A 26104-nucleotide genomic window follows, 5' to 3' on the forward strand; every position below is an offset into this window, starting at 1 on the left:
GTGCTCTCGCTATGGTCCGTCCTTGAGACAAAAATTAATCACAAACATCCACCAGCCTAACCTTACTTCTGCCAATTATTCTAATCTCTTTTCTTTCACTCTGTTATTGTCTCTCTCTCTCTCTCTACTTTTGTCTATCTCTGAAATCACTATTTCCGCTCATTATCCAACGAAGCCAATGCCGATTTACTGAAACGCTCTGCGTGCTCCAGGTCGGAGCATCATCACGAAGAAGGGCGATGGCTCTCAGGTGAAGGAATCGACCGACAGCAGCACAACGATCGAGGACGATGACGTGAAAGGTAGGACCACCCAGAAATCCTCTGTCACTTCTAGAAAAAAAAAAAAAAAAAAAAGAAAAGAAAATCTTCTCTTCTAGCCTCCCCCTCTTTTTCGTGTGTTTTGTCCCCGGTTCACAACACCCTCTCCCCGAAATTATAGGGAGACGATCCTCGTTCTAGAAGATCGTTCAGATACGTGCACCCAGTTTGATATCTGATTTTATACCACCCACGAGTGTCACGAATCTTTCTAGGAACCTGGCCGCACCGAGAAGGTGCCTCCCGCGGTTTCAACTTCTCTCTTTCTGTGTTCGTGTCTTTGGTACGTTTCGTACTCTCGTGTACGCTTGGAATTCTGCGTGGCTGATCGAAGAGATCGGGATAAAATTTTCACTGTAATGTCTGTTATCTTTATTAACGAGTTGAGGGTTTGGGATGGGTCTATGAAAGCTGTCATCGATCTTTGGTGCTGACCAAGAGGTATTATAGTTGTTATCTTGAGAGTGATAGTGAAATTTTGAGGGACAATATTTTTTATTATGTTTATTAGTAAATATTGTTTTGGTAATTAAGGAATATTGAGATCGATATACTGATAATTATGGTGAATTTTCAAAGGATGGATTTAACGTATCGTAAATTCATCCTTTCGCGTTTATGGAAAGAGAGATACTCTCTAAATTGATATTTTGAGATGGATGGAATAATTTTAGATTCATTCCTTCGTGTTTCACATTTTAATTCTACAAAATACTATGATTAATTTTCTAGGCACTACAGCGAGAATACAAGGAATATCGCGTTTATTTTTGAAGCTTACGTATTTTATCAACTCTCCTACTTCTTTCTAGAAAGATTTAACGCCACCCACGCAATTACAGTAAAAACCATAGAACAAAATATGATTAATATCAACTGTTCGAGGCAATCAGTATTGGAAAAGGGAAACACTAAAATTCCAAATAAGCAGGTTTAACATCCCTCAGACAATTTCCTTGAAATTTCACTAAAATTCGCAACTATAATTACTTCCTTTCAAAATTCTCTCGTGCACGAGTTCATGGCAGTTGCAGCGTCCAAAAGAATCGATGCAGCCAGTAGCACGGTTCGATAGATTCGAGATCCGTTTGAACTCGAACTTGCTATCGGAAATTGGTGATGTCGCGAGAGTCCAGGATCGAGTAACGCCATTCGTCGACTCTAATGTAACCTGGAGTTTTCGAGCCTAGTCCCAAAGTTACCTTCGATGATCGAACGACGATCGGTTTCGATCAGCTCGGCACGATTCAGCGCGCGTATTCCGCGCGTACACGCGGCGCGGGCTGCTCACAGCCTTTTGGACTCGTTAATTGTTCGAGCCCTGAACCGGGACAGTTAATTCTCCCAGCGAGATTCCGCTAATGGATCGAATCTGAATTTACCGCTCTACTCGCGCCTGAAGCGCGGCTATAACTGGATTTCTCGCTGCTACCGCCAGATCCAAAACGGAGTGGCCTTCCCCAGTGGAGTCGGTCGAAGATAATTGCACCTGAATTTACATTTTGCTTTTCGATTGTCGAAACGCCTATCGTGGCGGTCGAGAATCCAGTTTTTAGACTATTTCCAGTGTTTGTTTTTTTACGTGTCATGGGACAATAGTGGAAAGGATAGCGAGTGGATATACAGGGTTACTGTTAGATTGTGGATGTTCATGGATTTATGGATATTATAATTCTCTATTTTTTGTTTTAAAGAATTCCTCCATAGAATCGATCAATAAGACTAATGGTTTTGGTGCAATCAAGTTTTTTGCAAACGATGGTCGTGTTTCAAAAAGAAAATTATTTATACATATTAGCCTTCTTGCTGTTCTTATTTTTATCAGCGTCATCAAAGTGGAACCAGTAGAGCGTAAAGATAATATAGGTAGCATGCAAGAAAGATACGAAAATAGTATATATGTAGAAAATGTCAAAAATAACTCATTTCTGTTAATTCTCGTTCATTCTTGCACATTTATACTTGTTCGTAACTCATAACTGCACAAACATCCACAGTCTATACGTTATAAATAAAATAGACAATTCAAACATTTTGCTTAAAAGAAGAATTGTTGAAGATACATATATAAGTTGTATTAGTTTGTAGACTAATCCAAGATTAATTTCAATTTCTTCAACAATTTTCTTTCTACGTGCAAAGTGTTGAAACCATCCATTCCTTTCTTAACGACCCTGTATTCTGCGAATTGATTAAATCCTTAATATCCACCCTTAAATAATTTGGAAACCGACGATAATTTTTATAGTCGGTTACGTCTCTCCGGTTATTTATATAGCAGTTCTCTTTTTTATTTAATTGAAATGGAGTAAATATAGTTCGTGTACCGGTATAATGGTTTTTTCTGGAAATTCGATAAAAAAATCTCTTCGTGGTCCCTTTGCAACGTAACGAAATCACGAGCAGGCACTTGCGCGCGCATATCGGCCTATTATTAGAGAGATAGTACTCCTGCTCACGTGCAAATCGATCGTTGGACAATAGCTCGAGTAGTTAAGTATCCCCCTCGTTGCTTTACTCCGTCCCTACCCCCTTTTCAACCTTTTGCCCTCTCCAGCTACGATCCACCTTATATTTGCGTACACTTGTGCCCCGATTACCGATAGACATACATGTGTATATACATGTGCATATTGGTAAACCTGTCGCGGAGGTTCGTCGATTGCGCGACAGCCTTTACTTTGTAGACTACCATTTATAATGGTTTATTTTCCTACCTATCAAAACTTTCTTTTTCCTTTGCAATAAATTCTTCGTATACTGTTATATACTATTTTTCAAACGGATACAATGAATTTGGAATATATTTGAGCGAAATTTATTTCGTTTGATCAATTCTTAAAAATGTTTTGAGAAATTTGTTCAAGGATACAGATCTTCCTGGATCTCTTTGCGTAATTGAACCAACATTGTTAACGAAATTTTACAAGTTACAAATATGATAATGAAATTATACGAATAATTTCACTTTGCCATTTGACACGAAAATTGTTAAATAGTAAAAAGCTGTTTAGGGCAGTAGAATTGTTATAATTATCTATCGTTAGTATATTCACTAACGTTGTTAGTTAATTAATCTCATTGTGCAAAAGGATGCGGATTGAATTTATGTTTATATAAAGCTCGTGTTATAAGCGGCAATCGAACGAACCTCCATAGCGCAGCCATAAGGAGCGTGTTTACTGTCGAAAGGTAGAGAGCTTTACTCGTCGTTGCCCACCGAATTTGCAGTGAAGCTGTACTATATCTTTCTCACGAAACTGTCTCTCTCTTCTTCGCTTCTTTGTAGACGCATAACACACTTGTGTATCGCTACTTTCGATCCGCTGTACTGCGGATTTCCTCTTTTCTTGTATTATAGTCTGTTCATCTATCGTATCTTTCTACTACCAAAGATCGTTCCCTGCAATTTTTAGGGGATTTGGTATAGTCATTTTCGCTGTACGTTGCGATAAAGATCATTTTTACCCAATTGGGAATTTCAATCCTTTCTTGACTTCACTCTATTCATTCATTTCATCACAATTCCGTTATTATTGGGCTCTACTATCTCTTAATTTCAACTATTTTGTAATGACAATTATTTATTCAGTTTACAATTAGTCAATACTCTATTATTTATCAGTTCTACTAGTATTCACCAATCTCACAACTATTGTATGATGACAACCATTCATTTCCATTATTCTACAACTAGAGAATTCAAGTCCACTATTTTACACATTAACTTTTAAGATATCCAACTGTACACTAAATTCACTAAATATAATACAATATTTAACAGCGAACATCACTATATACACTAATATTCTTTTAATAATAGCCAACAAAACAGTGGAAAATGAAGTACTAAAAATTTTTCTAACATTCCAAGATTCGAACCGTAATCATTCTAGTAAAAATCAAACGCTCTATCTATTCTACCATAAGACTTTCAAAGTCCCTTGTACTTCTTTCAACTATTTCTGTCGCTGAAGTTCATTACCATGTAAATTACACTCACTAACACGCCTAGAGATCAAACACACCCTCTTTATCGCAACGCGATCGCGTCCGACTATATCCATTTGCCTCGTTCAACCCACGTGAACGTATACGTATAACCTGATACTTAGTAAATCTTTGACTGTATGTGTAATAACTACTTCTCGTCGCCTGTCAACGGCTCTGTCTACTTACCACTACTTAGCAGAGACGTATACTACTCGCCTATCGAGGTACCACTCGAAACCGTGTACAGTTTGTATTTCTGTCGACCTGAATTCTAGCCATCGAGTTTTCGTTATCGTACACCATCGAAACCCGCCCTAATGAGCTGTCGCTGAACCGTTCCTGATTAACTCTCTATTCTAACCATCTATTCTTTCGCGATTTCTCGTTGATCATGATCGATTACACACTCGGACACGATCATACTGATCATAATAGTCTCATTTATATATAGGAGACAGAAACAAAAGTAATAGAAGTTATTGAGAAATTTTTCGATTTGACGATAGATATTCCTGAATGCTTACAAAAGATTTTTTAGGAGAACTTAAAGCAGTATTAGAAGAGTTATGATATTTTTTGTTATTAATCGAGATATTTCCATTATCGTAAAAGAGCGATTGTAAAATAATCTTTTTAGTTATTTGATGTTCGATGGATATTTTCACATTCGGTGTTATCTTTTTGCTTCAACTGTTAATTTAATTATTATGAAAATTATGAAAATTATTAATAATTTAATTAACGTCCTTTGATTCCATAAAATTAAAAAATTGTTCCTTTGCTTGGATACTTGGAATAATAGATTAATAATAACTCGTAATGTAAAAATTTTTATTAATATCTCTTTGTAATTTACAGATATTTAGAAAAAATTTAATCAACGCTCCTTGCTTCGATTTCAATTTAATTGAAACGTCTAATTTGAAAAAATACCATTAAAAAGAAATTTGACTATATCTTTTATAATTTTAGGAGAATTGAAATTTTTTGAAAGTATGTGGAATAATATCAATCGTCTTTATAAGGTTAAATGTTTCATTCCACGTGTTTCTGAAAGTTGTTCCCTTCAGTCAGCTTTTAACTGCTCTTTTCTTTGCGGTATATTTGGAGGAACTGGAAGCCTTCGTTTTTCGCATACATTGCCAGAGCAGAATCATTCAAGACCTTTTTACAGGATTGTACTTTCGCGAGTGCAATTCGTAATTCTCTCTTTAAAAACATCTCTCTGGTTCTTTGCTTTCTCTTCAACAGAATTTTTTTTCGATATTTCTTCCATGTAGATTTTCTTACGAAAAATCTTCTTTACATAGAGCTATATCAAATTGCATTATTCCCGTATTCAAATGAGATTAAACAATTTCCCGTCAAACGACAATTATACGCAGTACCAAATTCGAATAATTTAAAACCTAACCATTTTCTTTTCGCAACATACTCGCATTCAGATGCAATTAGAAAATTTACGTAAAGTGACGAACATACGAAATTATAAACTTAAAAGTCTGGAATCTAAAAATTTGTGCATCATTCTCGAAAAATTGTCGCATGACAATCATGCAGAATTCGATGAATGCAAAGTTCTTATCGAACAAGCAGAGAACGCGAGAGTGCAATCCTGGTAATCCTCGGCGTGCATGCAACCAAGTTTCTTCCCCTATTCCGTAAACACCGAAAACACTGGCAGTCAATGGGTTTCATTCGCTTTCAAGATTCAGACACTTTATCACGGAGTGAATTGATTCTCGAGCCAGACACGAGTACACTCGAACACAAAACGGCAATACTACGGAGCACTAAAACCGTCGACCTCTTGTTTACGATTCCTTCGATGCAAATCAGAATCCGCGGCAAGCTCTAATCTTACTTGGTTGGAATTACATATTTTCTATCGAGAATGATAATAATATTCTTCGAAAAATTCTGAATCGTGAATTTGTTCACTTTTTTATCGGTAGTTTAATGGAAATTTGTAAATCAATAAGATTGATAATAGTTAATGAAATAGGTAGATAATTTTTAGGACAGTAAATTTAGAAACACAAATAGATAATCTTTAGTTAACACCCGATGTAAGTCTGTCCTTTGACACTGTTCAATTTTAATCGCCATATACATACAGCAAGCGACTCGCTTTCGATATGTCACACATAGATATAACACTTTTACTCGTAGTATCTTGTAGAGGTTCCCAGAAGCAGCTTTGGACTTTTTGGAAATAATATTGAGAACAGAAATTGCTTGTGGAAACATCGAATATCGAATCATTTCATAAGTCTTCGATCATCTACTGATTTAATAGATACTAATTTCGATAGTACTTTGGATAAAAGGAAATAATATTGATAGATCGATTCACAATTTATAGGAAAGATCTTTGGATTTTTATTTCATAGAAATATCAATTTATATTCAGTACAAATACTATTTATTTTATTTTATTTTTCGATCTAATCCGAAGAAACTATCCATAACTTTGAAACTAAACGATCAATATACATATATTTTCCAGATTTCAATAAAAAGTGACATCTATAAATTGGTTTAGACAAAACTGCGTTCTTAATTAGAATAAAAGCAGCAATTTGCAAGAACACGACGACTTATGAAACGATCTAGTATCACAATCACAAGATCAAACAACTACAAACAACATGTTACGTTCTTCCGTCTCAACACTATACGTAATACATAGAGCAGCTACACGAGGAACGATCGAGAAAATCGCTCTTTTCTGTCCGGTCACACACGATGCTCACAAATCCATAACACGTACGTACAACCATAAGGTGCGTAAAACAATTGTATACGATGTGAGACCAGAACAATATCGCACAAATGTCGTCGACAGGATTCAATTATGCGGGTTGTTTCATGAGACGTGTTTCAGGTGGTGAATAGAGGATACAAAAAAGATAAAAGAATTTTATGAAAAGAATAATATTACCGTATATTCCATTTGATCCTTCTCAAATTACAATATATATATTTTTTAATTTCATGTATAAGTAGAACAGTACGAACGTACTGTACACTGTACTAAAATCCTTGAAACACTATTTTCAATTTTGACAAAAAGATATGCCTTTAATCCTTCTAGATATTTTCGTAATGCTTCTAACGATAGACACACACGTATATGTATATATCCAGAGTAAGAGAATTAAATTAAAAAATGATTGAAATTCTAAAACAAGATTATAATAAAACAACTCTCTATTTAGACCTTCTCAATTTCATTCCCTATTCAGCGCTAAGATATGTCTCGTATATTAAAACACCCTGCATATTCGATCTTCATCTCGCCATAATCTTAACACGTGCGAAGGTTTCGTTTCTTAATCTCGAGTGAACAACAATTCGCAATTTTATGATTCCTCTATCGACGTTTAATCGTCGAGCACTTTTTCACAGAGGGGTGCGAAATGTTTTTCTCGCCGTTTTTAAAACGTCATGGCTACGAATATTTTCGTGTTTGAAAGCCATCTTCGACGACCCACATGCTTACCTGAACACGAATGTTTACGAATATCAAGTGGAACATCCAGCGTTTACCGTATTTCCAGTAGCGCGAATTTAAATTGGTCAGACCGCGCAGTTCAAGTAGTATCAGACGGTATTGCGTCAGACAGAAGTATCGTTATTGGAAATACAGAGTTCGGTCAGTATTTGACACGTTTACTGTTCGGTCAACCATATATGGGTCAGAGTACTTCGAATTTGTCCTCTCATCGAAACTTTTTTTTTTTAACACAGAAATTTAGGTCCTTAAATCGACGGTGTTATTTATATGTAAGATATTTATCGTTTATTTGTTTCTTTATTGCTGTTGTTTATTGTGTATTGATTCTATGAGCGAAACTACGAGTCAATAATTTCGGAGATTTTCTTCTCGGACAACAAACGTGTTAATGATTGAAAATTCACGTGATTTGTACAATACATTACAGGTCAACAGTTTGGATTCATTTTCTTATAGTTGAATTTATATCGAATCTCTTGCTAATTTAATGATCATTTCTGTGACAAATGATTGACTAAATAATTTTCTGTGAATCTTGACTCATTTTGAGTTTTAAAAATTGTAAAAATCTTCGTGTCTTAAATTCTGATTCCAAACTTTTGATTAGCAGTGTATGTTAGCCTTTAAAAGACAATTTCAAGGCAAAGCTCTAATGACAAACATTAGACTGCGGATGTTTATGCATCTATAGTTAAAATTGCAAAAATATAAAGAATTCTAAAATTTACAAAATACCGCCAACTTGAAAATACATATAAAATATCGAAGGAAAATACTGGTACAAACAGACATAAAAGATATTTAAAGTAAAATGTAATTACATTGAGAAAAATATGAATTTGCATAAACAATCCGCAATTCGGTATTCGGAAAATCCGTTTTTCAGGAAAACTTACAAAAATTTATCTTATAATCGTGTAGCCACCACCGTTTGCGATCGCCGCAATTCTTGTCTTCTTATCAACGCTCGCCATTTTGACAATTCCAACTAATCTTTCCTCAAAACGACTTCTAAATTAGAATTTTTTCCAACGCGATTAGCTTCTCAATTTTCGTGTCCTCTTCCAAATGCTTAACATTTCTTTTTTCTTCGAGAAAACGCTCTCGGCTGGAATGGAAATTCGCGAGAGCGGAGTTTATTAAAAGTCTCGATAGCGACCACCGCCGTTTCTCGTTTCTCGTTTCATGGCTTACGCTATCCACTGGTGTGCAATTAGCCTGGCACAATGAGAAAGTCAGAGTCGGATAATGGAGTGGTGAAATTACTCGCGAACGTTAGCTGGAAACCGTTAACCCTGGATATGTGTTCGAAATTCGGCGGCTCACGTATTCGCCTGTAATTCGATCGAGACGTTAGATTTTCCTATCGATTCTCCGGGTTAACGTAAATTCTCGATAATAGAATTCGGTGATTTTAACGACCGACCAGGAAAAATTGGAAATTGGAAAGGAAAAATTTAGTCAAGGGATCGAAATTTCATTAAACGAATAAATTATCGATTGTTTGACGATGATACCGGCTCTCGCGCCGCTTTCGCTTCCTCTTCGTTTCCTCTAGCATTCATCAAGCTTTCTCTCTTTTACATTTTCTTTCAGATCTTCGAACTTTTCTTTTTTTTATTTGGATTAAGGGAAATTGTGATATTCATAGAGTGTTTAATAGAGGCTTCTCTTCGTTGCTGACGATTGAATTGGAAATGCTCCATTCTTCTTTACTTTTTTTTGAGTATTTTTATAATTCTCTTTCTTTTTCTTTTTTAAAGAAATATCCCTTTGGGAAGTGAAAATAATTGTGTAATATTTGCGCGCTATAATTTAGAATTTTTCATAGAGGAAACCATTGCTTATGTCCGATTATACAAAATTGATAATAAAATGAAAAAAATTTTGTAGATTTTGTAAAATCCACTATTTGTATGGAAATTCAAGAGGAGAGCAATTCCAGTTCGTGTCGAGTCAACTATCTACAGTCTCTCGAGAACCATATTCTCACGCGGCGCATCTTCACTTTCGCTAGACCACCACGTTTTCCACTAGCGAGCGAATCAGTAGCGATTAGCCATCTAGAAAGTTAGATTAGTTTGTGCCACGTTAGCGAAGCATCGTCCACTTTAGAGAGCGACAAGCACACGAGAGATCGTCGTCATCGTAGAGAACGCAACGATCTCGCACACAACGATTTCATCACTTTACTTGAACGTAAGTCGAAACGGAAATAGAAAAATCCGATCAACGAAAACAATCGTATCTACTACGGTAACGTTAATCGTTTCATTTTCTTTATTTTTTAATTCTTTTCTTCTTTTCCTATTAAAAAAAAAAAAAAATAAGAAATATTTATTTGTATGTCTTTCATCTACACGCACACTTTGAAAATTCACATCTGTTGGTACCTCGCTGTGCACACCACCTGAAATTATAATATTTTCATATCGGATCTCGTAGAAAACGATGCATTTCTTCTTCTAACGCTCGTTCACTGTGTCTTATCCACTTCTTTCTTTTCGTTCCTCACTTCTGTCTGTGCATCGAAATCCTGTCTGGTCACACAAACGTGAATTTTTATTGTTCATAGCAACCTTAGGATTTTCACGTAAAACAGTCTCTCACCGTCACCAAAAAAAAAAAAAAAAGATAGAAAAGTACACTATTTTACCATCACTATTTTACCGGTGTTATGGATTTATGAACACCATCACTGACTTGCCTGTTCTTCGTTTTCCCCATTTTTCTTTACCACTCTCTATACCTTTAGCCGTTTCTATACTCACTTCACGTTCTCGCGCAATGTTTCGCATGGTTTGCATTCGCTTTTACGATACCCGTCAACGAGGCGAGAAATCGTTCTCGCCATTGGGTTTGTTTCGTTTTATCGATGTTTATGGCATCAGAATGGACATTCTTCACTCTATTATGGAACTTGAAGAGTTCCATTGAGAATGAGAAAATATTGAGTATGAGGAAAATATTATCTGTCAAAAGGTAGAACATTTCTTGAAACGAATTTGAACAGTATTAAGTTCAAGACAATTTGAGTAACTAAAATGGCAGAATTAAATTAGTAACTTATTAGTAGTTATTAGATATAGGAACTTTATTTACTTATACTAATTTTAATAAATTACTTATAATAAATTAATTGGATTTTATTAATTCAATTTTAACATAACATAATATTACCATAGATATTTCTCCATTGTTTGTTTCTAGATACCTGATTAATTAAAGCAACATACCTTTTTTTCTACCACAAAAGCTTTCTTTTCCGTATACTCGTTTCTTCAAGACGCTATTTTAAATAAAAATACTCGAAACATCGTAAACATTGTTCAGAAAATCGAATAAAATTTATAATAGGAATATTAATGATAATATTTGTATTTTGTAACACCGGTATTATATTTTCATCGCTCCAGAAAATATTAATAAAACAGGACAACCCCAGTATCGAAGAACCACTTTACGCCTCTGCTTGTAAGCTTCTACCCCCTCGCAAAAGCATGAAACCAATCTGCTTCTTGGGCGTGCCTGTCTTATTTCGTTTTATCTGCATGCCTGTGCATCGACACCCACGCTTTCTCGGATGCCGAGTCTAGTGTACAAGTTCAAAATAATAGAATATAAATATAGTATACTTAGAATATTTAAAGAAAATATTTAGATACAGAATATTTCGAAAAGAATGCGAAATAATCATCGAAAATGTCCTCTATTCCAGAAACCTTCTACAAACCTATCAAATGACTAAGAATCTTTAAAGAAACCTTCTTAAGAGTTAAGTGTTCTAAGTTAAGTGTCACGCTCTCAGTCCGAGAAACAAAATGAAAAATAACCAATGAAATGAAACCAAATTTCTCACTGCCCGTTTTGCTTCTCTTTGAAATTCGAAGGAGCTCGACGATAATATCTCGGCGAAATAAACTAGTTTCCATGCCGAGTTTCGAGCTCGTTTATGTTCTACAACGAGCAACAACTTGTCTGTTTTCCTATATCTGTCTATGTTTCCCTTCTATCCCTTATATTATTATGGCTGCCATTTTTCTGTCTCGTTTTGCTAGATATAATATTATATATAAGAGATAAATCTCGTAAGAACTGTTATGCTCCTTGATCTTTCGAGCAATATAACTTCTCCAGGGATTTATTATATATTAATCCATCAGGTCTTTTCTTGATTGTTAAGATTTTTCATTACCTTTGTCTTTTTCTTTTATATACTTACGAAAATGTCTTGTTTTATTGGATGCAATTGTTTGTGTCCTCTGAGGAGAACGATGGATTTTCACGTAATCTTCGTCGACGTTTGCACGTTCGCCACCGAACTGCACCCTCTGATATGGCACCTTATCTCAATTATTTTACCCTGGATTATCCGCTTTGATCCTGGTTCTTCCCTATTTTGGTGCAATAGTGGATTTGGAAAGTTATTTCAAGCTGGAAGGCATGACACTTTATAGAACTTTATAGAATCTGGATTTTTATGGATATAGAAATGTTTTACAGATACAGGAATTAATGTAGGGAAGACCGTACGTTTAAAGATACCTCCACTCGTGTGCGTTACTTTTTTATTTTTCACAAAATACGATTCACAAATATAAATTAATTCCAGAATTCTGGAATTACGATTACAAATCTGGAGATACAATAATTCTACATTTCCAGAAATGTTTAAAATTGTTACTCTGTATAATATAAATGTATAATAATTAATTTTACAATTTTTTCTTAATTGAAAAGTATAAATATCTGAAAAATTGACCAATTTCTAGAACCTTACAAAAATTCCTAAGAGGCTTAATCTTAGTTATATCCTATATCACAAATTTTGATAAAAATTTTAGAAAGAATGTCTTCTTTTCAATTTCTTTTCAATCGTTGGGTGCCAGAAGGCAAAAGTTAACTCTCAAGACCCACTTTACCACCCTTAATTCTTCGACACGAATGACTATCGACTTATATATATATATATTATTTTTTCTTTTTCTTCAATCGTATGATCGCCACCGCACGTCCCCTTTCTCTTCCCTTTGCCCGAACCCCTGTGTTTCAAGAGAACCCGAGTCGATACGACACTTTGAGATCTCGATATATGATACTCGATCGAGAGACTAAGTTATGGACATACCGAATAAATACGCTCGGTGTTGCTATATAACTTTTTTTTGTCTACTTCTATTTTACTTTATCTCTCTATCTTTATCATTGTCATCTTCCGTTAGCTTACATTTTAGAGATTAAATAAGCTAGAAAGTACCTTGTTACCATTTTACGTAGCTAAAGCATCGATTTCTGTGAACTAGCTGGAACTCTGTGGCATTTATCAAATAAAAGAGAAATAATCTTTTGGATGGGTTAATATCAAGAGGAAAAATTGCTTTTGTATTAAACGCTTGTTATACTGAATGTTTATCGCTTTGAATGTCAGCTTGTACATTTACTGGCACGACTGCATCGAACTCGAGCAATATTTATCAAATTATTCAACATAATTGTTTCGAAAAATTCTTCTGATCTGATCTTTGGAATAAATTACACGATATTTTTACAATATATTACGAATCCTTAAATTACAAAATTTATAGATTCACTGGAGAATATTTTTTAAAACCATAAGTAATTCTTTATTCGGTTTCTTTTGAGTGATTTTAATTATTCTGAATAAAAAAGATGTAGGAAAGATAAACAAAGAAATCGCGTTCGATGGTACGTCAAGCTTTCTGAAATTGGATACCCGTGCCTCCAAGCTCGATGTACATCTGTCCGTTAATAACATTTTCTTTCTTCTTCTCTCCATATCAACAGCCACGGAGTCCAGCTATTTTGCAAATAGCGAAAACCCATGATCAAAGTATCTTATGAAATCGTGACACTTGTCTCAAAGCGATCCAGAAGGCAATAACTCCTTGCTCTGTTAAAATTCTTAGGATAAAAGAAATTGAGGTACTGAGCGTGAAATCGGACACAGAGTGTTGCCGTCGCTGAAAGTTTTTCTTCTTTAATGAATCACCTTTGCGCCAAAGCCGTCGACATCGTACTCTTTAAGCAGAATAATTCCTTCTAAGGAACAAAGGAAGCATGCTCCTCGCCGATGAAGTTTCTACCTCTGATTCTCCGTGACTATTTGTTAACAGAGAATCGTTGGTGGCGAACACAGCGGGAAGAAGCTTGTTTTCCTTACGTGAAACTAATTATCGCGACGGGAGTAAGATTTAAAGGAAGCGTCGACGCGTTTTCGATGTTTCAGAGTTTGCTATCTACTTGTAACTAAAAAGAGAATTTCTAGAACTCTTCCTCTCTCTTTCTCATAGAAAACTTTCATAATTAAGGTAAATAAATTTCATAGAAGTTTGAGCTTAACATTGATGCAACGTCGATAGTCGACGTACCACGGAAGCAAAAATATCATCGACGTGATCGCGGAAACGAATACTTAATCTTGCAATAATTCTCGAATTTTTATTTCTCAACTTTAGCTTTCGTTTTAACAAAAGGAAGACTTTTTGATATTTCAAGAAAATCACTGACATAAGATATCACACGTATTAATGACGACGTCTTCCTCAAACTTGGTAAATTTAATAGAAAATAAAGACAGTAAAAAATAATTTTAATAGAATAGATTTTTTATAAGATGTGGAAGAATAGAAGTCTCTAAAATGAAGAACTTCTTCATATGAAAATAGAAAGAAATCGAAAATGACCAAAACGGCGCTGCAAGGTTAACAAGAGTAATAAATCTTTCTTAACGATATAAAAAAGTCTGAGGCAAGTCTGAGGTAAAAGAGTTTTAATCAACTTGTAACGAAAAACTAAAGAGCATGAAAAATATCGTAAAAATTTGTACCTCGAACCAAACGAAACTTTCTTCAACAACAACAACAACAAAAATGTAAAATGTGAATTTCCCAAGGATAAGGGGCTTTCTGGTTAACTCAAACACAAGTGCCACGAGGATTAAAACAACAAAAAGAATCAGCTTAGCTAAAAATTAACGCGCGTTGGCTGGTCTCTAGTCTTTGTATAAAGCGAAAAGAGAAGCAACGAAAAAAGAATGCATAAAAATAGGCTTTTTTTTTTTACATAAAAGAAGAAGAACAAAAGTCGCATATCCGTGATGTATGTGTGTATTGTTGTACAGAGGATAAGAAGGGCGTCGTCGACCGGAGCAGCACGGTCATTGCCAAAGAACCCGAAGGTAAACCTTGCATATCGAAGGCCGAGAAACGTGTACATAACGCGCGTTTCGACGTCTCGTGTTCATGTGTATACATATATTACGTACCTCCGTCTAGATTTACATATATATATTATATATATACGTATATATATTCCACGTGTGTTACGTGTAGACGTCCTCCGGTTCAGACTGGCTTCTCCCGTTCGCGTCGCTGGAACCGCGTGACCGAAGCTGCTTCTGTGGCTTCCGGTCCCCTGACCTTCAGCCAATTCGTTCTTCATTATTGTTCTTTTGTACGTTGTATTTTTGATAAAAATGCAGTGTCTTGTAACGTAACATAGCATTCTAGAAAATCTTGCTTCCTTTTTTTTTTTCTTTTTTATTAAAGGATAATTTTATGTGAAACACGGAAACGAATTATAGTTTGGTCAATTCCTTTCATCGGTACTGTTCTGTTCGTGCATATTACATTTTGGGTCTCAAACAGTAGTCTCCTGTTGGAAAATACAATAATTTTATATCGAGTTACTTAATTTTTAATTCTATTAGTTTCAAATTAATGTTGGATTAAGTATCATTAACTCAAGCTTAAACCAATCGTCGTAATGATCTATGATTTGACGAAACTAGCTGGTGGTTATAAAAATACAGTGTCATGTAATATAGCGCAATCAATATATACATAGCAGAGCTGTTTTATACAGCTAAACTATTAAAATATTCAATAAAATTCTGTAAATCGCAAGTTACAAGCTACGAATATTTTAAAAAGCACAAATAATGTTTATTTTTGTAGCATCAACATGTACAAACAGGTTACAAATACTTTTCGGATACATTTCTTTAAAAAAGGTAAAGAAGGTTCCATGAAATTTTCTTCAAAGAAAGATAGATCCGATTTTGTCCAAACTCGATGAAAAAGATGAAACATCCAGCACCTCGAAGGTTCCCTCTCGCTAGAAAATCAATTTCTTAATATAGCACGATTTAAGCACAGAATAATAAATACACTGGAATGTGTACTAAAGAAAAAACACAAGAAGATGTCGTGTGTTACTGATTTCGCTAAAGAAGAAATACGCTAATTGCCTATTCCAAATGGCAGCAAGAAGCCCCCGATAACCTCACGTTTTCACGAGCTTTCCCTTGTTCTACAGCGAGAGGGGACCGGAAAAGGGCGACGAACCGGGGAAGCCAATGGCCACGAGGGGCTCAGTGACGAGCTTCGAGCCGAGCTTTTGCACCCTGTCTGTTCCAGCTTCCGCTAACTCGTACTTCGGATTTACCGTCTCTCCAGCCTCCTCTCGTTCCACGAACTAATAAGGACCGTTGCGTGCGTTTGCTTCCCCTCTGATCAGTCTGCAAGTTAATCATAGCCCCCTTTACCACATGGGAGATCAGAAATCGTCCCTTCTTCCCTTTCTTCGTTCTGCACGACGATGTCCGTGTAAACGTGCGCGTGTGTGTATATCTTTTAATGTCTTGATAAAAACAAAAAGGAAAAGGCTTGTCTATGTACATTCGAAGGCGATCTCGCATGATTCCGTTGATTAGTTTGATGAAACTTTTGAGGGATGAAGAGTTAAATTGGAAATGGATTGTTCATGTTTGGCAATGGTTTGTGAAATTTTTCTAATGAAAGTTTTAGTGTTCGGAACTTTGCGATCGTTTCGCGGATATCAAGCGATTTCGTAAAGTAGGACAGAAAATCGAAGAGAGACAATTTTTGTGAACTTGCGATAGGAGAACTTGAGATATTTTTATTCGAGTAGAATTTTGATAGCGTAGTATATCAGACCTTTGTACTATACTAGCGACGGTTTTATTTGAAGATTTTATTTGTTTCTATTTTTACCGATAGAGATACCTTGAAAATTATTCCAAGAATGAATATTCATATTTTATCAATTCTTTCTTCTTCTAATGTAACGTAGAATAACGTTCAAAATAATCTTGAAGAAACTAGATCTTCACGTCGCCAAACGCTTACTGTATTTATTCCTGTCTCCAATAATAAAATTAAACAAGACACCCTATATTTCACAAACCATTGAAAATAAACCAACAATCTCTGTAGCCATCTCCACGATGAAAATTGAATCAAAATTATATAACGACAAGTCACGCGATTCCCTTCTCGAATAAAATGAATCAGAGGTCCAGATCTTACGAAAACGAAAGCGCCGGGGTTTTCGTTCACGTTTTTCCCTTGTTTGTGTTTCCACCCATGTGTGTAAATCCGCGCTCGATTTAGAAACGAGCGTAATTACGACGCTGGAAGAAGCGAACGCCAACCGATGGTAGCGACGAGAAAATTAGTATTCGAGGACGTCTGATCAGACATCTAGCGGATCTACTGCTCGAGGCGAGTAGAACAATCTATAGACAACTGTCGCGATATCTCGATTACGACACATTTTATCGCGTCATTGTTATTTATATTATATATATATTGTTTTAGCAAATGTTAGAACATTGTTTCGTAGGAATTGTTGTTCTTGCGCTGTTACGAACGTTATGCTGTCTAGGAAATTGAAAAATATATATATGTATACTTATACTGTTACCATATCGAGCAGCTGGCTGTCTTTATTTATCTGTTTCTTTCTTTACTATTTTATTTTAAATGATTCGTTTATAAGCAACGTAATTAGAGTTGTGTACCCCGTTACGATGATTTCGTGACGAAAAAATTTGGTCAGGGACGAAGAGCCTCTTGGAAGAGACGTCTGTGGCAGCTTGACAACATTGAACGATAAGTAGATCCAGCATCGTAAGCTTTAGCAAATTTTAGTCGGCTTGCCTTTTGATCGAATAGATAGCCTGGGTTCCCAAGTTGCTTAATCGTTTGATCATAAACCTAGACGAGAATCATCTTGTAGAAATTCTCTTCTTCCTTTTTCCCCTCCATTATAGTCGCCAAAAGCATTTTGCGTTGGGTGGCTCGATAATTCAAGCAGCATTAGTTATCATTCTTCTGCGAATGAATACGTATCCGCCATTATCGACTAGTCTCTCAACAATTATTACATGTAATTCAATCAAGGAAACTTGACCCTCACAAAGCAGATTTTTTTCTAGATTAGGCAAATCATCTAGATATCATTCTGTAATTTGAACATTTGAAGTTCTTCCTGTCACGTGATTGATCTCTTTAGAGTTCACTGGAACAGTTGATCTTAGCTATAGTCAGGCTCAAATATTATGACTGCTCAAAGACACTTCGAATTGTCATATAGAAACGCTATAGAATTATGATCTCATCTCCAGAGATACTTTACGCCGCATACAAATATACCTTTAGGCTACTATTTAATATTAACGGTGCCTTATACCTGCGTTCTTACGAGACAGAATTAGTTAACCCAGCGATATAGACGAATATAGCCCGTTTCAAATCAGCTTAGTTTCAAAGCTACTCTCCCCACCATGGCTCGAACAGACCCCTACTCCCGCAAATTATTCGAGCACCATAGTGGGGGTAAACGATTGAGTTTCTCTAACGTAGAGGTGACGAACTTTTTAATGACAAACTGCACGAATTCTCTCGATTAGAATGATAAATTTCTAAATTAGAATCGGAAATCTCGCAAATGGAATCAGATATTTTCCAATTAGATTCAGAGGGAAAGGGATAGCAAATGAAACTCTATAGTTACAGTAATATTTGCGTTACACCGTGTAGAATCGTAGCGTGTAGAAAAATAGAGGACATGATTTTCCTACGAGTCTGTGAGCCAAGAAAATAGGAGCGAAGATCGCACGTAGGCCGCCTCAGTTCGTCACCCCTATACTAACCTATAGCCACACATCGTGACCTTGAGCAGCCAAAATCTTTAAACCTGGACTACAGCTGGAACGTCAGCGGCACAGTGGATCGTGAAAATGGGGGAAAGTCTACGATGTCAACGATTTTGGCTGAAACAGATATGGAATTTCGCATGGCGGCGATGACCAGCGAGAAAATATGAAATCTTCGCAGTAAACTCGCCCGAACGCGCGTGTCGCGCTGTCAACGGAAATACCTGACCGCTTGGCACCGCTTGAAAATAGATTGGCAGCAGTTCGCGTCGTTCGTTCGGCCATCCTCGAAGCCGGCCGTGCGGAGCGCAATAAAATCGAGTCGATCTTCGATTTTCCTCCCTTTCGCGTGGAACCAAGGGCCTTTCAAAGCATCGTTTATATCTCTCGTGTGATTTTTTACGATTGCAAATCTTGCGCTTTTATTCGATACTTCGGTGAAAAAGGGAAGAAGTGCGCTGTGTTTCGAGAGTGATAGTGATAAATGCGTTTCGGAGGGGACAGTAGGTGAAGTCTTCGAAATGTCGGTCACCGCTGGCTTGCCGGGTTCATCGAAGCAGCCTGATAATTATGGTGAGCCTTGGACTTATTTTGTGTGATTATTGCGCCAGGAGGACCGTTGATGGGGCTCTCCTCTTTGAATCTTTTTGTCAAAATAATCGTGAACCGGTGAATGTTTGTTTAAGATGTACGTAATTGGATGTACAGAAGGTTTCATAATGTATAAACATATTCTCAACAGGTACAAAATTATGGGAATTTTTATAGAATTTTGGATTTTGTAAAATCTATCAGTCAGCTATTTGAAATTTCAGCGTTATTTTTTATTTACAGACAGTTAATCGAACGTTGTTAGTAAAAGAATTATTACATTTATTAATTTATTTTATTTCTGTTTTACACATTTTCATTTCAACAGCTGAAAAAAGCTTTCATTTTTTACAACACGATTCATCGTGCACCGTGATCATTACGAAACAACATGTACCTCCGATGAACTTCATCCAACAAACTTCGATCCATCTTGTTCAGCTTTTCATTCCCAGTCACTGTTTCAAAGCAAATCTAAAATTCAAAGTCCGGCCTTTTAGAACGTCCTCTAAAGCCTCTGAAGACATTTTCGAAATTTCGTAACGCGTCAACGATGCGCCAAAAATTCTCGCTAGGTCTAGAATCCTTCTCCACAAACAGGTGAAACCAATCATATTTCTGGCAACGACACAACGATCTCTGGCTATAGCCAGAAAATGGCGATTTTCATTCTTAAAATCGACGTTTTGGTTTCTGGTCGTCTAGAGGGGTATATACCGAGGCTGTTGGATGATTAATGGCGACGTCCCACGCGAAAACGAACTTCCGACTCTGTTCGAATCGGACGTACGTTAGGTCACGATCGCCAGCCAGCCTTTCTGGATCTATTTTCAGTCGCGAAACCGTGTCTATGTCGGACGGGAATCTATCGTGACTGTGCGTAACTATTCTCGTTCTACTTAGCCAAAGGTCGCTGCTGCTACCACGCCGGTGGCTACAGTTTTCCGGTTGGAATTCGTTTGTTAACTCGCTCGAACGCGCGCGTGTCACGCTTCTCGAACGCACTGCAGATGAGGCTGAAACGAAAGGCCACGGAATTCACATCGCCCAAACGTATTTCTCTCAATTTTTTTTTCTTCTATCATTTTCTTTTGGCTCATTTTTTGATAGGTTTGTGGAATTAAGAAAAAACGCGTTGAGTCAGTTCTCGTGACACTCGATGAAGATTGTGGATAGCAATATCGTGGTTAATGTATGATTATTGAAGTGTATTTTAGTATTGTTAATTTAAAAAGAATTTGAAGGTACACTAATAGATCTTCTCTAGTAATGTATATAATATACATATATATAGAAGACTATATATAATATGATGTTCACTAGAAAAAGACTGACTTAACGCAGTTGTCTTGGGATTCTCATTGTTGGCCGCCTCTTCTATTAACGAAAGTGTTTGTGATTCTAATCATCATCTGAAGTGTTCTTCGTTTGATTCGTGTTCGTAATCTCATACAATCTTCTTCGATATTATCTTTTGGACATCGTCGTTCATCGTCTTCTAACACAAGAGTGACTAACACTTAACAGACTGACTCATGACCCTATCTAGCTAATCTTTCGTCGAGTGATTTTGATATCATCGCCGTCTTTTAACAAGATGTCTCACGAAACGTATTAACTATCTCCAAAAGCCGTAAGGAAGCTTAACGAATAACAAAATTCAGTAACTCCTGGCGCCGATCTTCTATAACACTAATCCTCTTATTTAGCATTTTCACTGATGCTGTCTCGCTGTCGCATATTCATTGCTATCGTGTTTTCACACCTGAAAAGAAAATATTTCGTGCTGTTACACTTTGAGCTTTGGAAATTTGATAACACGTTAGGTGCAATAAAAATTCCCGAAGAGAGAGAATGAGTTTGCAATGGCAGCAAAAGTGTTAATCATCAACGCGTTCTTCGCTTCTATTTTTAAAACCTCTGAATAATTCCAAAAAATCCACGTGCCCCGAATAAAACTAATTTAAAATGGTTCTAATCCATCGTCTTCTAACTGGTTTCGTCCGATCTAATCTCGATAGACCCAATTGTGACTCGGTCTAGCTAAATGTCCCCGTTGACGCTGTTTCTGTGGAGTCTCGTGTTGAGTTTGGCCACATGATCCTGGTGTTGATTGGCCCTTTATAAAATTATTCGACGTATTTTTAATCGGTACGATTCGAACTCTTCGACAAAGGCCCCGCCTCCCAGGGCACACCTCCGAACAGTCCCGCTGCCGTGTCCGCGTTCTCCAGGGTAATGGCAGCGAGCCAGACGAACAAGCAAGCCCAGAACCAGGTTCAGGGAAACCCCCTTGGATTAGCCGCGGTACTCCTACAGGGAGCACAAGGTAAATCGGGTGGTGAGAGCGAACTGAGAGGGAAGTACGGTAGAATCGATTTCGAGACGACATTCAAACTTTTATATTTTTTTATATTACCGAAGGGGCTGACATTTTTTTTTTTTTTTTATTGCGTTCTATATTTCGACTTTATATTTTTTTTTAATATTACGTTATATATTTCGACTTCATATTTGTTTCTGACTTTATATTGAAGATATTTACATTGATGTTAGTCTTGAATTTCTTCTTCACGAAAAAAATACCGTTTTCTTACCTTATTAATTTTCTTCTACGAAGAGGATTTTTTTATTTGATCATATAAATCTTTTCAATTATTACCATCTTAACTTTTATTTGATCCGAGCTTGAGACGCGGGAGTCTATCGGGAGTCTATACTTTCAAAGATTTATTTCTTATTAATTGTTAATTGTAAAACATCGTAAATTCCAAGTAAACTGAGATGTACGATCGTATAATGGAATAGATGTCAGAAAATATGTATGTTTTTTTATCAATTATATAAAATATCAATTATGATTAGTCTACTAATATTTAGGAAGTTCAGATACATTTGTCACTCACGAAATTGAATTTCTATTATTAAGAAACGAAATTTTACAAATTTCAGTAACAATCGTCAAAGCTATAAACTGTAAAAAGCAGTAAAGTCGTAAAATCTTGGCTAGAGAAGAATAGAAAGTTAATGTCTCCGCAGTTTGTAATATCCGTGTCCTCCTTAACATTTTACGTGCGCCATAGTGATAAGGATAATTACTCTTGTCTTTTATGGCACAAAAAGTCCGGACATCAGCCCTTGCGTTTCTACCGTTCTTTCGGCTCTCGGTGGAGAAAAGTTTTTGTCACTTCCGCCTACGCCAGTGTCGATTGCTTTAAATTTCATCGTTCGAAGAATAAAAACAAGGATAAAGAATTACTCATCTATAATTTACTTATAGATCGCAAGGTCCACGTATTTTGATACTCAGAAACTTTACATTTCCAAACTTTAAAATTCTATTTTTAAGAAAATTGAATTTACCCACTGTATAAAATATTAGTAAATATTAAAGGATATTTGCTGTTTAAACGCTATACTCTTTCGATTTTCGAAGAAAGGAAACAGAGGATCCATAAATCAGGAATGAATTTCTACGAAGCCTGTCCTGTCCAATTGAAACTCGTTTCAAAACGAAAATCACGACAATGTTCGAATGAACGAAGGAACCTAATCTCGGTTAAAAATGTCAGAATTAAACGAAGAAAAAGTAAGAAGATGGAAGACAAGAAACTATATAGGCACATAGAAAGCGAAGTAAATAAATGCTGAACGAAGTGCGACGAAACGAAGAAAGAATCGTAGAAAAATAATAGAAAACGTTTGTGCTCCCCCTTTTTCTTTTCTTCTTTCTACTTTTTATGTATTATGCATTCGAAATGACGTACAAAAGGAATGTGAACGGGACGAGAATAATCGAACCCTCGTCGCGATATTACGAAGCATCGTTTTTGCTTCTTTTTTATCGGTGCATAAAAGTTTCTTTACGATCGGTCCCAGCAGAGACCTGCGAAATTGCAGACTCCCTTTGCGGCTATTATCGGAAATGCGCCTTCGTGGCGTAGGATACGAGGCAAGGATACTGAAATTCAGCCAACGAGCCCTACCCGACGAATCGGTAAGATTTTCTGTCGCGGTCGAACCGTTTCTGCCTGAATCGAAAGCTCTTCAATGTTTTTAACAATGCATAGAGGAGCAAAGTTTTGTGAAAATATTTCAATACCATGATTCAAGGTAATTTTGTTAGTAGTGGTTCTTTCATAATGCTTAAAGGACCAAATTTTGGAACTTCGAATGAAACTATTCTAAATAAAGGTTTTATTAATAATTTCAAAGTAAACGCGGTCGTTTTGGAGGATTCGTAAGATTATTTGTTTAACATTAAAACTACAAAACCTTTTTTATTCTTATAATTGCTAAAAACATGCATTATATCAAAATAACTTTTATTGAAAATTGATCTATTTATTTCCGTTAAACTATCTTAAACACAATCATCTGTGGATAGTATATTTAATACGGTGTATTACAGATCAGTAGTTCCAATGTTAAGCGAATGTAATTTTTTTTTCTTTTTATATTGATCTTTGATATCTGGTAAGAACTAACTTCTCTCTAATTATCCTCCTTTAAATAACGACTAAAATAACCAAAAATAACAACAATATCAATTTTTACAATTCTCAAATCTAAATGGCCCCTCAAGCATTAAACCACTATACTGAGAAATTGAACAACGTTAAACTCGTGTATCGTTCAAACAATGAAAGACAATTTACCAAAGCAGAAACAAGACAGAAGACCGACTCGCTAGGCAGAAATCGGTGAGTCCCTCTTAGAATGAGTCGAAGCATGACTTGGACTTTTCTTTTCTCCCCTACAATTTTTTATCTCTTTTGGCCATGTACTTGGTCGAAGTCAAATTACCGAATATTCTCACGCTTCGCGTGCCTTAGATTTGTTCACAAACCATTTTTGATGCTTGCGCTCCCCCCGCCACTTTTTGCCGTCTTAACATTTTCGTCCGCCATTATTCACTATAGATACGAACGTTACACAGCACCAATTCTCGATTCTCGATATTACGCACATATACACACGAATCTTCCCTTTTCTATCGAAATGGATCAAATCATTGCTCAACGAGGTCCAACGAAAAATTCGCCTGATCATCCAGCATCGCTTTTTTCATTGGAATCTCGTCGACGCTTCACCTAGTACCGTCTGATCTAGATGAAACGATCGAAACGATCGCAGAGTGTCTGACACTTTGTACTCGTTTGTTCGATCTATGCGAAGCTCGTTTACGCGAGCCACCTCGTAAACGCCTGCATTTTGCCAATTTCGCTTCCGATTACGAATTTTCTTTCATTCTTGTGATCTCCCCTATTCTCTTTTATCTCTTTTCTCCACCCGTTTCTTTTTTCTTTCTCTCTCGTTCTCCTCTTTTTTGGTATTCTCTCAACGACAGCTCGTTGCACTCTCGTAGAAGTTTAATTTGCAGATGTTGATTTAAATAGAAATATCTGTTCGAAGCTTCTCCTGAATTTTATCCTCACATTTACCATCTCGTATTCATATTTACCTTCCCAAACTATTTTTATTCTATACATTATACATGTATTTAATACATTACAAAAGACTTAAATTTTCCATGATAATTATATTCTACACCTTTCTACATTTGCGTATACCGATAAACCTAGTCCAATGGTACATTACCATTTTCCTGCAAACCCTAATTTCCTTAACATCGTCGATGATAATTATATTCAACTTCATTTCACGTTCGCGAATATCTACGTATCTAATCCAATAATTCGTTACCATTTCTGCAAATGAAACCTTGATGTATCTTACGAAGAATAATTACCTCTAATAATGAAACTGTCCAACTTTAAAGCAAATCCAATCGAATTCTATTATGAATCTTCTCTTATTGATTCGTTCCATTCAAATTCATTATCCTAAAATCTATCGCTATTATCAACCTCGATACATACTGCTATACCGGTTAAATAAAACCATTGGAACGTACCATTTTTTATCCTCGTTCTTAAAAATTGCCCTTAAAACGATTGTCTTAATTTGAATTTAATTTGGATAAAGTTGTTTGCATTTGAATACATACGAGAGTGCAACGATCGAATCATAACGATACGAAAAAAAGCGACCAGAAGCGACCGAGAGGAAGCTGTTCGGAGGCTGACAGTAGCTCGTCTTTTGGTTGGTTGGTTGCATGACTAGCTGGCAGCGCAGGAAGTGCTAGCAGCAGTGGTAGCAGCAGCAACAGCCAGAACAGCCAGACTGGCGCTTCACCATCCTCGCCAGCGGCCGTCTACATCGGCAACAACCACGTGGCGACGCCCATGGTATCGTCGCGACGCTACGACTCATCGAACAACGGTCTGTATACATTTCACACCTCTAACTGTGGCTATCTTCTCTGGTTACCTTCAATTTCCCCCCCCCCCTTTACGCCAATGCTGCTTTCACTCTTCCATTCCACAATTTATTTATTATAAAACTATTCGTAGATGAAATTTTTCATGTGACTTATCGCGGGAAGAATCTTCTTTTTAATTTTCCTATGTATAAAAGTCTTAGCAAAAATCTTTTGATTTTCTGTTCTTCTTCTTTCTTAAATTTTCTTATTCGGATGAAAGAATCTTATTTCTATTATTTTTCTTAATCTTCAAGAAACGTATTTGAATTCGTTAACTAGAAAAGACGAGTTAACTCGTCGCTCGAGATTGCCAATATTTTGATTATAATAATGTCATTTAGAAATTCTCCATTTTACAATACAGCACTGATTTG

General features: G+C 36.2%; 1 protein-coding gene across 35 annotated transcripts in view; it reads left to right on the top strand.

Moving 5' to 3' along the window:
• Nucleotides 1-26104, top strand: part of LOC132909770 (calcium/calmodulin-dependent protein kinase type II alpha chain) — a 148207-nt gene that overhangs the window by 112311 nt on the left and 9792 nt on the right. For 7 of the 35 annotated variants that reach the window (XM_060964829.1, XM_060964833.1, XM_060964827.1 and 4 more), the window contains exons 11-12: nucleotides 213-302; nucleotides 14975-15031. The exons of 2 other annotated variants lie outside the window; for them this stretch is intronic. In XM_060964829.1, coding sequence (XP_060820812.1) covers nucleotides 213-302; nucleotides 14975-15031 — 147 coding nt within the window. Of the gene's footprint in view, nucleotides 1-212; nucleotides 303-14974; nucleotides 15032-21581; nucleotides 21735-22357; nucleotides 24109-25531; nucleotides 25691-26104 lie in introns of those variants that run through there. 26 more of the 35 variants (XM_060964835.1, XM_060964834.1, XM_060964843.1 and 23 more) reach the window with 9 other exon arrangements.

This window comes from Bombus pascuorum, chromosome 8 (genome assembly GCF_905332965.1).
Source record: "Bombus pascuorum chromosome 8, iyBomPasc1.1, whole genome shotgun sequence".
In the NCBI taxonomy this organism is placed as follows: domain Eukaryota; kingdom Metazoa; phylum Arthropoda; class Insecta; order Hymenoptera; family Apidae; genus Bombus; species Bombus pascuorum.